This window comes from Hippopotamus amphibius, chromosome 5 (genome assembly GCF_030028045.1).
Source record: "Hippopotamus amphibius kiboko isolate mHipAmp2 chromosome 5, mHipAmp2.hap2, whole genome shotgun sequence".
NCBI lineage: Eukaryota > Metazoa > Chordata > Mammalia > Artiodactyla > Hippopotamidae > Hippopotamus > Hippopotamus amphibius.
This window is the reverse complement of record NC_080190.1, coordinates 173589871-173604089: the sequence shown is the minus strand read 5'-3', so window position 1 is coordinate 173604089 and position 14219 is coordinate 173589871. Positions and strand designations below refer to the sequence as shown.

Genomic DNA, 14219 nt, shown 5'->3' with positions numbered 1-14219 from the left:
TGTTTGTGTTTTTTACAGTTTTTTTTCCTGTAATTGATTTCTAATCTCATAGCGTTGTGGTCAGAAAAGATGCTTGATAGGATTTCAGTTTTCTTGAATTTACCAAGGCTTGATTTATGACCCAAAATGTGATCGATCCTGGAGAATGTTCCATGTGCACTTGAGAAGAATATGTAATCTGCTGTTTTTGGATGTAATGTCCTATAGATATCTATTAAAACGAGCTGATTTATTCTGTCATTTAAAGCTTGTGTTTCCTTATTAATTTTCTGTGTGGATGATCTGTCCATTGGTGTAAGTGGGGTGTTAAAGTCCCCTACTATGATTGTGTTCCTGTCAATTTCCTCTTTCATAGTTGTTAGCATTTGCCTTATGTATTGAGGGGCTCCTATATTGGCTGCATATATATTTATCATTGTTATCTCTTCTTCTTGGATTATTCCCTCAATCTTTATGTAGTGTCCTTTCTTGTCTCTTGTAACATTTTTTTTAAAGTCTATTTTATCTGATATGAGTATCGCTACTCCAGCTTTCTTTTGATTTCCATTTGCATGGAATATCTTTTTCCATCCCCTCACTTTCAGTCTGTATGTGTCCCTAGGTCTGAAGTGGGTCTCTTGTAGACAGCATATATATGGGTCTTGTTTTTGTATCCATTCAGCTAGTCTGTGTCTTCGGTTGGTGCATTTAGTCCATTTACATTCAAGGTGATTATCGATATGTATGTTCCTATCACCATTTTGTTAATTGTTTTGTTTTTGTTTCTGTAGGTCTTTTTCTTCTCTTCTGTTTCCCACTTAGAGAAGTTCCTTAAGCATTTGTTGTAGGGCTGGTTTGGTGGTGCTGAATTCTCTTAGCTGTTGCTTGTCTGTAAAGCTTTTGATTTCTCCCTCAAATCTGAATGAGATCCTTGCTAGGTAGAGTATTCTTCATTGTAGGTTCTTCCCTGTCATCACTTTAGATATATCATGCCACTCCCTTCTGGCTTGCAGAGTTTCTGCTGAGAAATCAGCTGTTAACCTGATGGGAGTTCCCTTGTATGTTATTTGTCGTTTTTCCCTTGTTGCTTTTAATAACTTTTCTCTGTGTTTAATTTTTGTCCATTTGACTACTATATGTCTTGGCGTGTTTCTCCTTGGGTTTATCCTTCCTGGGACTCTCTGTGCTTCCTGCACTTGGGTAGCTATTTCCTTTCCCATGTTAGGGAAGTTTTCAACTATAATCTCTTCCAGTATTTTCCCAGGTCCTTTCTCTCTCTCTTCTCCTTCTGAGACCCCTATAATGCGAATGTTGGTGCATTTAACGTTGTCCCAGAGGTCTCTTAGGCTGTCTTCAGGTCTTTTCATTCTTTTTTCTTTATTCTTTTCTGCATCAGTGATTATCACCATTCTGTCTTCCAGGTCACTGATTCACCCTTCTGCCTCCATTAATCTGCTATTGGTTCCTTCTAGTGTATTTTTCATTTCAGTTATTGTGTTGCATATCTCTGTTTGTTTGTTCTTTAATTCTTCTAGGTCTTCAGTAAACTTTTCTTGCAACTTTTCAATCTTTGCATCCCGTCTTTTTTCAAAGTCCTGGATCATCTTCACCATCATTATTCTGAATTCTTTTTCTGGAAGAGTGCCTATCTCCTCTTCATTTAGTTGTTTTTCTGGTGTTTTACCTTGTCCCTTCATCTGGTACAAAGTCTTTTGCCTTTTCATTTTCTATATCTTTCTGTGGCTGTGATTTTCAGTTTCAGAAGATGAAATACTGCTGATACTGCTTGATACTGCTGTCTGCCCTCTTGTGGAGGAAGCTGTCTAGGAGGCTCCTGCGTGCTTCCTGATGGGAGGGACTGATGGTGGGTTGGGCTGGGTGGGTGGAGCTCAGTGACACTTTAATCTGCTTGTCTGCCAAAGGGTGGGGCTGTGTTCCCACCCTGGTGGTGGTTTGGCCTGAGGCGACCCAGCACTGGAGCTTACAGGCTCTTTGGTGGAGCTAATGGTGGACTCTGGAAGGGCTCACGCCAGTGAGCACTTCTCAGAACCCCCGCTGCCAGTGCCCCTGTCTCCTCGGTGAGCCACAGCTGCCCCCCACCTCTGCAGGCCAGCCCTCCAACACCAGCAGGTAGGTCTGGTTCAGTCTCCTATGGGGTCACTGTTCCTTCCCCCTGAGTCCTGGTGAGCACACTTTTTTGTGTGCCCTCCAAGAGTGGAGTCTCCATTTCCCTCAGTCCTGTGGAGGTCCTGCAATCAAATCCCGCTGTCTTTCAAAGTCTGATTCTCAGGGGATTCCTCCTCCCGTTGCTGGACCCCCAGGTTAGAAAGCCTGATGTGGGGCTCAGAACCCTCAGGACTTGTGCGGTATAACTGTTCTCCAGCTTGTGAGTCACCCACCCAGCGTTTATGGGATTTGATTTTAACGCGATTGCACCCCTCCTTCCGTCTCATTGCGGCTTCTCCTTTGTCTCTGGATGTGGGGTGGTTTTCTTTGGTGAGTTCCAGTGTCTTTCTGTCGATGGTTGTTCAGCAGTTAGTTGTACTTCTGGTGCTCTTGCAAGAGGGAGTGAACGCACATCCTCCTACTCTGCCATCTTAATTCTTCTCTCTCACCTTATATTTTTTAAATTTTCCTATCTCTGATTTAAATGAAGCTGAACATCTTCCCTAATGTTTAAACTCCTTCTGCCTTCTCTTCTGAAAAATACCTGGGTTTTTTTTTTGTTTTTTTTAAGTGAATGTGGAGACATTTTTCCCATCAGTTGGTTTTCTCTTACTGACTCATGGGAAATTTATAAAATATAAAAACATAAATATATATCAGTGTAAAGTATTCTAAATGTTAATCTTTTGTCATTCATCTTAGTGGCAAATATCTTGTTTCAGTTTGTTATTTATTTTTTCGCTTCTTTGTGATGTATCTTTTTTTTTTAATATTTATTTATTTATTTATTTGGCTGTGCTAGGTCTTAGTTGCAGTGTGTGGGGTCTTAGGTGCGGCATTCGGGGTCTTTAGCTGCTGTATGTAGGGTCTAGTTCCCTGACCAGGGATCGAGCCCAGACCCCCTGCAGTGGGAGCACAGAGTCCCAACCACTGGACCACCAGGGAGTCCCATCTTTGTGATATATCTTGAGGAGCAAAAGCTCTTAATTTTAATGGAAATAATATTATTCATCTCTCTTTACAGTTTGCACCTTTTGTGAGACCTCCTTGCCCATGTGTCCTGTGGTGGGATCCTTCCTATTTAGGACATCCCCTTCCAGTCCGGCTGGAAGTGACTTTGTGTCTGTGTAGCGTCCGGTGTCATTTCACCAGCACCTGTTGCATTGAAGAGCCCGTCCGCCCTGTGGATCTGTCCTGAGCCCCTCTGTAGTCAGGTTTCCTTGGACAGTTGGTACCTGTCTCTCCAGTGAGTCTTCTGCCCATGATCAAGGCACTGTCTCTAGTTATACAGGGCTCTCTGATGTCGTTTGATAAGATTCTTGCTTATCTTATCTTTGTTAGATTTATTCCTGTCACATTTATTATTATTATAAAGAACACATTTTTAAAGGTTATTTTCTCACTGTTCATTGGTGTATGGACATACAGTTTTGTTTTGTTTTTTTATTGGCTTTGTTGGTCTTTGTTGCTGCACATGGGCTTTCTCTAGTTGCGGAGAGCAGGGGCTACTCTTCATTGTGGTGTGCAGGCTCCTCATTATGGTGGCTTCTCTTGTTGTGGAGCATGGGCTCTAGGCGCGTGGGCTTCAGTAGTTGTAGTATATGGGCTTGATAGTTGTGGCTCACGGGCTCTAGAGCACAGGCTCAGTAGTTGTGGTGCATGGGCTTCGTTGCTCCGTGGCTTGTGGTATCTTCCTGGGGCAGGGGTTGAACCCATGTCCCCTGCATTGGCAGGCAGATTCTTAACCACTGCACCACCTAGGAATTCCCAGATGTGCAGTTTTTAATATTGATTTTGTTTCCAGCAGCCTTGCTAAACTAGATTAGTAAGTATAGTAATTCATCCATAGGGTTGATTCTCTTGGGTTTTTCTACATAAGCAATCATATCTTTTGCAAATAATGGCCATATTTTCTTCCTTTGAGTTTAAATGCCTTTTCTTTCTTTTTCCGCCCTGCCTATAAGCCCAGTGCAATATTGACTTGTCATGGCCGTGGGCTTCCAGCCATGCCCCTTGGCAAGTGATGCTTTCTGGAAGATTCTATATTGAGCTAAGGAAGTTCCCTTCTATCACTAATTTGCTAAACTTTGAATTGATGCTGCATTTTATTAAACACGTCTGTCTTACCTGTTGAGGTGATCATGTGGTTCCTCTCTTTTATTCAGTCTGCTACTGTGCTCATTTCTGTTCACGGGTTTCATAATGTTAAACTAACCTTGCATTCCTGAGATAAACTCAGCTTGGTTCTGACATAGTATTTTTACACATTGCAGGACTCAGTTTATTTATAATTTGTATAGAACTTTTGAATCATTGTTCAGGAGTGAAATTGGCCTAAGTGTTCTTTTACCAGCTAGTTCTGGTCAGGTAAACTAAGTTGAGAAGTGTCTCTGGTTTCCTTTTCTATGGACCAGTTCATATAAGGTTGGAATGGTACAACTCTTTGAATATTTGGTAGAACTACCAGTGAAACCCTGGGCTGGAGCTTTCCCTATTTTTTAACTACTGATTGAGATTCCTTTATGATGGTCATAGGAACATTCATTCAGGTTTTATGTCAGTTCTTGTCAGTTTTTCTAGAACTTGTAGACTTCGTCTGTGTTTTTAAATTCATTGGCATAAAGTTTGTTCGTTACACGTCATTCTGATGTCTTTGTGCTTTCAGCAGCGCCAGCAGGTTGCAGCGTGTGTGTCATTCCTAGTATTGCTCATGTGCTTCTTTTCTCTCCATTCCCTTCCCTTTGCTTTCTTTGGGTCATTTTACTGTTTTCCTTCTAACTTTTGAGGTATATCCTCTCTGCTATTATAATACAAGCCTGTGAGGCTGAGGACTTCTCTCCGAGGACAGCTGTAGCTTCATTCCACAAATTTTGATGGGTTGTTTGGTGTTATGATTTGGTTCTAAATATTCCCTGATTTCCATTGTTTCTTGTTTGACCAGTGAATTATTTAGCGGTGACGTTCTTAATTCCCAGCTCTGTGGGGGTTCTGTGCAGTTGGTTGGTTGGTTGGTTTTGCTCCTCCCTCAGTGACCGTGGCCTAAGATGACATCGGGCTTTGAGACCTGAGACTGGCCGTGTGTCCATCACGTCTCTGTGCAGATTTGCCTCCATCACTTCCCTTTCTCAATAGCTCTTGGACGATTTGAGAAAGTTCTTTATGATCAAGCCTAGATTTGGGTTGCTCTTGAGAGGATGGTTAGTGCAGACCAGCCGTCTCTAGCAGGAGGGTTAGCCGGATGTGAACCACACACGGGATTTCACGTTTTCTAGTAGCCACCTTAAGAAAGTGAAACAGAAACAGGTGAAATGAATTTTCTGACCCAGCAAATCACAAGTGTCAGCCTGCGATCAGGGAGGAAACCTAGGTGCTGCCTTTTACCTGGCGCCTCTTCGCTGAGTCCAGCCTCCTGTGTGTCACACCTGTCATGCCCTCAGCTCAGAGCAGCTGCGGGGCTCGTGGCCACCGAGGGGCAGTGCAGGTTCAGCACCCTCTGGCCGTCTCTGCACGCGGCCCAGTGCTGGACCCTCTCCACCCAGAGGTCTTCCTGTCCCCTCTGCCTGCCCCGCCCCTCCTCGTTCCGCAGGAGACCCCACAGTGCGGCCCTGCGTGGCCCCAGCGTCTCCATGTGTCACTGGCGTGTGCCAGCAAGGACAGAGCCACTGGGTTTCAGGACCATGTCACTGGCCAGGCCCAGGGCAGAGGGGCCTCAACTCTGGGAGGGAGGGAGGCAGGAACCCACGCCTGGTGGGAGGTCATGGGGCCCAGGAGGAAGTGGTCTAAGGCTGTCGCCTTATATTCCCTGTGGCTGTGCCAGGGGGCACCCTTGAGCGGCTCGGGTGCTAGAGCTGGTTTTAAACTCGACTCTGGGTGGGTTTGGCAGGGACTCCGCTTGCAGTGGTCCCCGTCTGGGTCTGTCTCCAGCACATGGCCTGTCACCTGGGCCCACCTGAGGCTGTTCCACCTGGCTCTCTGCTGCTGGGTCGTGCCCACTGAGCCAGCCGTGGGGGGTGGGGAAGAACAGGACACCCCCCAGAAGGGCCAGACAAGAAGTGGGTACACGGCAGGGCTGCCAAGGTGGGCCCTGCAGCTCCAGTCCTGGGGGCAGGGGGGCCGAAGAGAGGCAGGCCTTGGGCAGAGGCCTCGTGGTTCCCTGTGGGCCTGGTGGGCATGGCTGAGGCTGCGTGTTGCCCCGACCTGCTCGTGGGCGCGCCCCCCACCATGGCAGGTGTGGCGGGTCGATCGGGTGTGCGGCCGGCCTCCACCCTGGGCGCCTGGCCTCAGCTGGTCTGACGCCCCCCAGGCTTGAAGCCTTAACCCCAGTCAGTGAGTGCCTCCCAGGCCGAGCGCCCGCGACCCTAGTCCTCTGCCAGGATGGGTGGGGGGTGGTGAGGAGGAGGCGACACCCTGAGAATCCCCACCCCAGCCTGGCAGGACCCTCAAGACAGGCCCTGTCCTCGGTACAGGCCCAGGGCCGTGCTGGGCGGTACTGGTACAACCAGGGCAGTGCCTTTGACCCTCAAGACTGCTCAGGGGACCTCTTCCTGACGGGTGGGTTGTGGGCCACGGGGCCACTCTCGCCTGAGGGCCTCAGGCCCCCAACAGGAGGCCTTTGGCCCGAGCCCCACTGCGCTGAGCAGGCAAAGCCACCCCCACGTGGCACGGAGGTCTCCACTGGCTGACCCAGCTGCGCCCCTCTCCCCACAGTGCAAGAAGAAGCACACACTGCTGTGTCCGGACTTCTCCCGCAGGGGCATCTGCTCCCGGGGCGCCCAGTGCCAGCTGCTGCACCGCAACCAGAAGCGCCTCGGCCGGCGGGCAGCCACACCACCGGCTCCGGAGCCCAACCACACGCCCCCCAGGAGCAGGGCTTCCACCAGCCACGGGCCCAGGTGACGGGGACAGTGGGTGCTGGGTATGTAAGCTGGAGGCAGAGGCAGGAAGGTGCGCCCATGCCCGCACGCAGCTCTGTGGGCTTCAGACCCCAAAGGAAGCCTCAGTCCAAAGTTGATCAGGGGACCTCGAGAGGTGCCGCCCTCCCCAGCGCCCAGGCTTCTCAGCTGCCCACCCCCACTCCCAGGAGAGGGGAGGGTCCCAGGCGATGCTCATGGCTGGGCCCCTGCTGTGCTCACCTGCCTGTGAGTGTGGGAGCCCGTTGGACAAGGAAGGCTCCAGGAGCTGAGGACAGGGTCAGCGTGGCTCCGCTGGAGGCCCTGTAACACCGCCAGCCTGTCCCTGGGGCCGAGGGCCAGCCTTGAACCTGTGTGGCGATGCCTGATGGCTGCTGGGGCGGGGAGAGGCCAGGAGCCTGCCACTGGATCAGGTGGTGTACAGGTGGTCAGCCAGCACCCTCCGGACCCCCACGGCCCCTCATCCTCACACCTCTGCTCCCCTTCCTTTCCCGCAGGACGTCCTCGGCCGCCCAGAGCCCCACCAGACAGACGTCCAGCTCCCCAGCCTCCGCGACTGCTGGCTCGGCCTCCCCACCCCCATCCCCACGGGTGTTAGCCGTGGCCTCTGCCTCCTCCTCCTCCTCCGTCTCCTCCCCCTCTCCCTCCTCTCCCTCCTCCCCCTCCCCCTCGTGCCCCTCCCCCTCCTCCCCCTGCGCCTCCCTGTCCCTGGACCAGGAGGAGCTGTCGCTGCAGGAAGAGGCCGCCTCGGCGGGCACGGGCTCTGGCAGCCTCTCCAAGCTGCCGTCCTTCATCTCCCTGCAGTCCTCGCCGAGCCCAGGAGGCCAGCCCAGGGCCCGGACCCCCAGGAGTGCCCCCACCAAGGACTCAGGTAGGCAGCCTGCCCCCCGGAGCCTAGCCCGCACTCTGGCAGGGCCCACTGCAGGCCCGCTGGGTCAGGGTCTCTGGGTGGGCCTGGGTGGTTCCAGAGGGCTGGCGTGGGCGGCGCTGCCGGGCCCCGTCCCTGGCTTGGCAGGTGTGCACCTGTGGGCCCGCAGGGGCAGGGCCGGCGAGGTGCGAGCGCAGCAGCGCCGCGGCGCAGACCGCCCCAGCCGAGGGCTGATTTAATTAGAAAGCACCCATTTCTGTTAATTTGTTCTGGAAGATCACCACACACTCCTGGAGAGAACAGATGTTCCCTCTCCCCTGGTGAGCGTTTGGGGCTTGGTAAATGGCTCCACTCAGCCTTGTTTAGGAGAGAAAAGAGGATTTTATGGCTGCAAACGACCCTTTCTGTAAACACTTTACAGCTCTCCGCGCGTTTGAGTGACGATAAACCCCACGCAGCTCGGCGGGCTGCACATTTGCGACCATACGGCTATCATTTTATTGTCATATTTCACGGTCGTAACGTTAATGGAAGAGGCTCCCTGCAGCCCCTCTCACAGCTCTGCTGAGCTCGCTCACCCTCCCGCTCACAGCCCGCGCGTCCTGGGCGCCAGGCTGCGGCCAGGCCCTCCACCTTCCTGCCCAGCCTGGCCGGGCGGCGGCTCCCTCCGTCGGGAGGGCACACTGTGGGGTGGGAAGAGGGAGCACACAGCCCCAGGCAGCCGGCTTAGAAAGTTTTTGTTTTTTTTAAGTAAGGTGAGGAACCCCGCAACCAGCCCCAGAATCAGAGGACACAGGTGGGGTGGGTGAGAGGCTGCAGACTCCACTGGCCTGGGGACCCCCAGCAGCCTTCCTTCCCTGCTCAGGCCTTACAGACCTCCTGGGAGCCGGGACGGGGGCAGGCGGAGGCGGGCAGAGGCCAGTGGAGCCGGCAGGCCGGGGCCCTGGCTGGCTGGGCTGACCTCTAGGCACCAGCTGGGCTGAGCAGGTGACTGGGGTCCTCAGCCCTGAAGTGGGGTCCCAGGAGGAGAGGCGGGCTTGCAGGGGGCACGGGGACGGTTCCATGCCTGTGGGCAGCCACACAGAGGCGCCTGTGGTCCGCGGGTTTGCTGGCCTGCGGGGTGGTCTCGCGTGTTGACAGGAGGGGAGAGGCGTCGGCGCCCCGTGTGGGGGCCATACAGGGCGGGAGCCTGCTTTGCTGGGGGAAGCCTTTCCCTCTCCGCCCCTCCTGCCGCCAGGCCCGTCATCCTGCCCTGGGGTCTCAGCCCCGCTCCTCACCCCCGCTCCTCACCCGGCAAACTGCTGGCACACACCCTGGCTTTTCACATGTTGAGGGCTCCGTCCGGCAGCCTCAGCCTCGTCCAGGTGCAAGCCCGTGCTGCGTCTGCGTGCAGGCCGCCTGCACCGGGTGTTTATGGCTCCGCCTGCAGGCTGCTGCAGTGCGCACCGTGACCCACCTGCTGCCAAGGGGCTACCCCGCCTGGCAGGCTGTGGCCCCTGCCCCCCCCTCAGCCCCACAGGCCAGCCCAGCACCGTGCTAGACGCTGGGCCCCAGCACAGGCAGTGGGTGGTGGGCTCGGGTCGATGGTGTCAGAGCCCCCTCCCCACTCCTCACGGTCCCTGACCCAGAGGCTTTGGGAGGCAGGGCGTTCCTCCTGGCTGGGGCGCTCCTGGGGCCTGACCTCTGCCCCTCTCGGAACAGGGAAATCGCTGCACATCAAACCCCGTCTGTGAGGGCCCAGGGGGCCAGCCCATGCCTACCTCAGCCCCTCGTCCCTGGAGAGGAAGGAGGCTCTGCCCCCCACCGCCCCAGAGGAGGGGCCGCCTGCCACGGAGTGGCCCCCAGGGGCCGCAGGGCCGTCACTCTGCCCGCCTGGCTCTCAGCCCTGCGTGACCAGGGCCCAGGCCTCGCCTCCCTCAGGCTGGGCTCCACCCACCTCCCCACCCCTGGGTCCTCAGCCTTGGCCCGAGAGGTGCCCGGTAAGGCTCCCCCCCAGGCCTGTCCCCATGGCGGCTGTGGCAGCGGCCATGCAGTGAGCCCCTGGTCCTCCCCCAGGACTCCTGCCCCGGGAGAGGCTGCCGGGCACGCCACCTGGCGGGCGTTTTGTGTTCAGCAATAAAGGTTCTGTCCTGTGTCCACTTGGCTGTCCTGATTGCCGCCTCACCGCCGCCTGGGCTGCTGGGCACAGCTCAGGTGGACGTGCACTGCCTGGGGGCCCCAGAGCCTCCCCGGGGGACCTGGTGGCCTGAGATTGAGGGGAGGGGGAGGGGCAGGCCACAGACCCCCCTCCAGTGGCCCCCGCTCACTCTCTCACCTGCCCGCCTGGCCCTGGGCAGGAACATGGTCTGCTTCTCTGCCACCCCAAGATGGCTCAGAAGGTTGAGGCATCCTGTCCCCATGGCCAAGCCAGTGTGATCTCTGGTTGGGAGAGGCCCAGGAGGGGGCCCTGGGGACATGCTGGATGCAACAGGCTGGGGCCAGAGGACCTCCCCCAAGCTGACATCCCCTCCGGAGCCCCTCCTCCGGGCCTCTCAGGAGAGCCGCTGGGCCAAAGTAGAGACAGAGAGCAGGCCAGGGCAGCCTGAGGGAGGAGGCCACTTATCCCACCCTGGAGCTGTCTCTGGTCCTAGGGGACCTGGGGAGGCCTGGCTGAGGGTTACAGCCTCAGCACAGGGGCCTAGGACAGGGTCTGGCCCCCTGCTGGGTGCCCACAGCCCGCCCAGGACCACTGCTGCCAAGGCCTGGAGGCTGCATGGCCACTGAGGGTATTTACTCCTCACCTCCGGATCTGCGTGCGCCAGGGACCCTCTCGCTCCCCAGCCTGCAACCCCACATGTCTGCCTGGAGCCAGGGCGGCTGCATGGCCACTTGTCTTCCACCTGCTACACTTCTGGGCCCAGGTTGAAAGGGCAGCACTGGGTGAAGGGTGTGAGGGCCACCCATGTGGGTACAGCTCTGGCCTCTGCCAACACCACATCCTTGAGGGTCCCATTGGCCAAAGAAGGTCCCTCGGCCCAGCCCCGGCTCGGGTGAGATGGACACCCCACCCTGGGAGGCTGAGGTGAGGACCCGGGGGTCCTGCTCTCCACCAGCCCCTGTCTGTGCGATGGCGTGTCCCTGCAGCAGCCCAAAGGCGACAAGAACCAGGGCTGGTTGGTGGCAAGGGTCCTGCCCAGCGTCAGGGGTGCCGCTCAGCCCAGCGGAGCAGGGGTCCCGTCAGCGTGCCCTGAGCGCTGGGGCCTGCCGTGCACCAGGTTAGCAGGATGGTGGGTTCTGGAGTTTGAGCGGCTGTGAAGAAAGGGCCCCCAGCCTGCGAGAGGACTGAGGACCCCGCTGTGAGCCAGCTCGCTTCCCCAGCCTGGTCCCGCGGGGCTCTGGCCGGGCGCTCCCCGGGCGGTTATTTGCAGGGCCCTGTGTCCTCACCTGGCCACCCCTCGAGTCTCTTGGCGGTGGCCTCAGCACAGCGCCCTGGAGGAGCTGCGTGGAGTGGTGTGGCGGGCCTGAGGATCTGGGCCGAGTGCTGACCAGAGGAGAATGCGGAGCCGGGGCTGAAGCCTGCCCGGCGGGGCATCCCGGCCAGGACGGGCAGTGCCACCACCGAGGGCGAACCTTCGATGCTGGGAGGGCAGGGGATAATCCTTGCTCCTCTGCCTGGACAGACAGCAGTGTGGAGGGGGCGGAGTTGGTCCCTCCTGATCTGAGAGGCGCCTCAGACCCTCACCTCCCCCCAGTAAAGGAGGGGACACGCACGTGCACCCTAGACTGCAAGGTGGGCGCCAGCTGGACAGGAGGTGAGCAGGCATGTCCACTGTGCGGGGGCTCCCGACAGACCAGCAGGCAGCTGGATGCCCACCGGCCGCCTGGGACCACGGCTGCTCCCTGGCATCAGCCCTTCCCGGCCGCTCTGCCTCCTCCGGGTGCTCATCTGTACCCGGGCCCCGCCGCCCACGGCGCAGCCCGCCGCCTGGAAGCCGCTGGTCTGACAGCCGAGGGCCAGCGTGAAAAGCTCAGGAAGGGCTGGGCACTCCAGGAAGAGGAGGCGCCCCACCAGAGGCTACCCTGTGACCCCCAGGGACCTCGTCAGCCTCAGGGTCGGCCTGGTCAGAGCCTCTGCTCCCAGGCGGGAGGAGGGGGCAGCGGTCACTCTGGGTGCCTTGTCCTAAGGGGCAGACCAGCAGGGCCCTCTGGGGATGAAGGTGCGGGTCGCCCCGCCGCCGCCCTGCACCAGCCCCGACTGCGGGAGGGCGTGGAGTCCGGGCAGGGCTGCAGCCTTTCTTGCCTTGTCAGCGCCCACCGCCCTCCCCGGGCCTGCGCCCCCGTGGCCCGCCCTCTGCCCTAGTGCGGAGGTCACGCGGCCTCTGATGGTCCCCGAGGAGAGGGCGCTGGCAGGGCGGGCCCCCTAGGTGAGACCTGAAGCATGGGACCCGCAGGTGACGTGGGCCTGGCCCCTCCCCCGAGGGTCCTCAGAATGGGGTGGAGGCGTCCGAGGTGGGGGCGGCTGGGGGGGTGGGGACACTCTGGAGAGGCCCGGGGCGGCGGGGTGGGGGGAGGTGACTCCCGGAGGACGTGCTGACTGAGGAGGGGCCTGGCCTGGGCGGGGTGGCGCTGCACGGGAGGAAGGTGACCGCTTCTGGGCAGCCGTGCCGGGAGCAGAGCGGACAGCCGTGGCCAGGGCACACTCACAGCGGCGTGCTGTTTCCGTGGCCTTCTACCAGCCAGTCCTGGCCGAGAGGAGGGGCCCTGGTCCCTCGCGGCCTCTGCTCCTCAGACCCGGCTGCGCGTGCCTCCTTGAACTTGCCCACCGCCTGCGTCAGGAAGGGGCAGCGCCGTCCCCGGGCCGGGAGAGCCTGCCTTGCCCGCTGCGCAGGGCACCAGGTGGTCGGGCGAGCCCTCCAGAGCCCGTGCTCAGGGACCCTCCGCCCTTTTCCCACCTGCGCCGCTGTGACTAACGGAGAAGACGGCTCTGCTGAGACCACGTGGACCCAGGGAGCAGACGGAGCGGATCCCCAGGGGCTCCTGCTCCCCAGGCTGGGGGGCGGCCAGGAGCTGAGGGCAGGCCTGCTGGCCCAAAGACCTTCTAGGAAGTGAGTCCGACCCCGAGGCCAAGTCCGGGACCGGGGGGCTTACCGGGTGCCTGAGCCAGTCGGGGACGTGGATGCCCTGCGCGGTCCCAGGCTGCCCCGAAGGCCCCCGTGCCTCTCCCCCGCTCTGGAATGCAGTCTCTGCAGCAGGCCTTGCGCTGGGTCCCCTCCCTCCGTGGAGGGAGTGAATGATCGACGCGTGTGTGACTGAGTGGGGGCTGGCTGGCTCTGCGCAAGCGTCATATTTTGGGGGGCGGATGGGGGGGACTGTCCCTGACGTGGCGTGGCTGAGCAGAGGCCTTGAGGAGGCTCAGCATGGGTTTGGGGTGCGCCTTACTGCACCTCTCAGGACAAGAGGAGGTGACTGGGCGGGACTGGGGGTGCCAGAGAGCCCGAGCACGGCTGCGGGTCAGTGTCCCTCAGCCTGAGGCCAGGAGCTGTGAGGAGGGCCCCCATCTGCACAAGCCTGGCTCCACTCCAGGATCCTCCTGAGCTTGGGACCAAACCCTGGCTGGTCCAGCGGCCTGGCTAGAGCCACAGGGTGAGGGGCAGAGGCCAGGGAGCTAGACACAGCAGCCCCATGCCAGTGCCCTCTACCCCTCAGACGGGCCGCACCCAGCTGAGCCGTGGCCTCCCTCTGAACACCAAGGGCTTTCAAGGGAGCCCCAAACCTGGCAACGCACCTGGCCTAGAGCCCGAGCCCCCGGCTTGGGGCCTGTGTACGGCCACGCTCTGGGCCATCCCTGTGAGATGGGCCCTCCCCCGGCACGGCCCCGCCTCACAGCACAGCCCCGCCGGGAGGAGTGTTGGGGCGAGAAGGAGGGGCCGAGAGGCGCCCACTGTGCGGAGTGGGGCCGCGCCACCCCCGTGACACCCTAGGAAGTGGGGTTTCACTCCGCGTTGTGTGACACTTCTCATAAAATACTAGGTATTCATGCCACGAAGAAGGTCAATGCCCCCAGCGCGTGGCCGGGCTGCCCCGGGTGACGTCCGGCCCTCAGTCCCGCCAGACTTCCTCTACACTTAAGGTTGAGTTTTGAAATTGAAAAAGTCCTATAATAGTGTAGAGAATGGGGGGGCTCTCTGGGTCATGCCCTTCCACCTCAGCTGACCCTGGAGGGCCCAGGCAGGGCCAACCGCCTGCTCCACGATTCCTTACCTAGTCGCCAGGCCCCGGCGGAAGGGCGCCCCTCCGCCCCCAGCCCAGCCCTCCTG

General features: G+C 58.2%; 1 protein-coding gene across 5 annotated transcripts in view; it reads left to right on the top strand.

Moving 5' to 3' along the window:
• The window catches only part of ZC3H3 (zinc finger CCCH-type containing 3), an 84291-nt gene extending 74234 nt beyond the window's left edge, over nucleotides 1-10057 (top strand). For 3 of the 5 annotated variants that reach the window (XM_057736747.1, XM_057736746.1, XM_057736743.1), the window contains 3 exons: nucleotides 6853-7037; nucleotides 7553-7926; nucleotides 8789-9767. In XM_057736747.1, the coding sequence (XP_057592730.1) occupies nucleotides 6853-7037; nucleotides 7553-7926; nucleotides 8789-8906 (677 nt within the window). In that variant the 3' untranslated portion in view covers nucleotides 8907-9767. Of the gene's footprint in view, nucleotides 1-6852; nucleotides 7038-7552; nucleotides 7927-8788 lie in introns of all 5 variants that reach the window. The other 2 variants (XM_057736745.1, XM_057736744.1) reach the window with 2 other exon arrangements.
• The last annotated feature ends 4162 nt before the right edge of the window (nucleotides 10058-14219 follow it).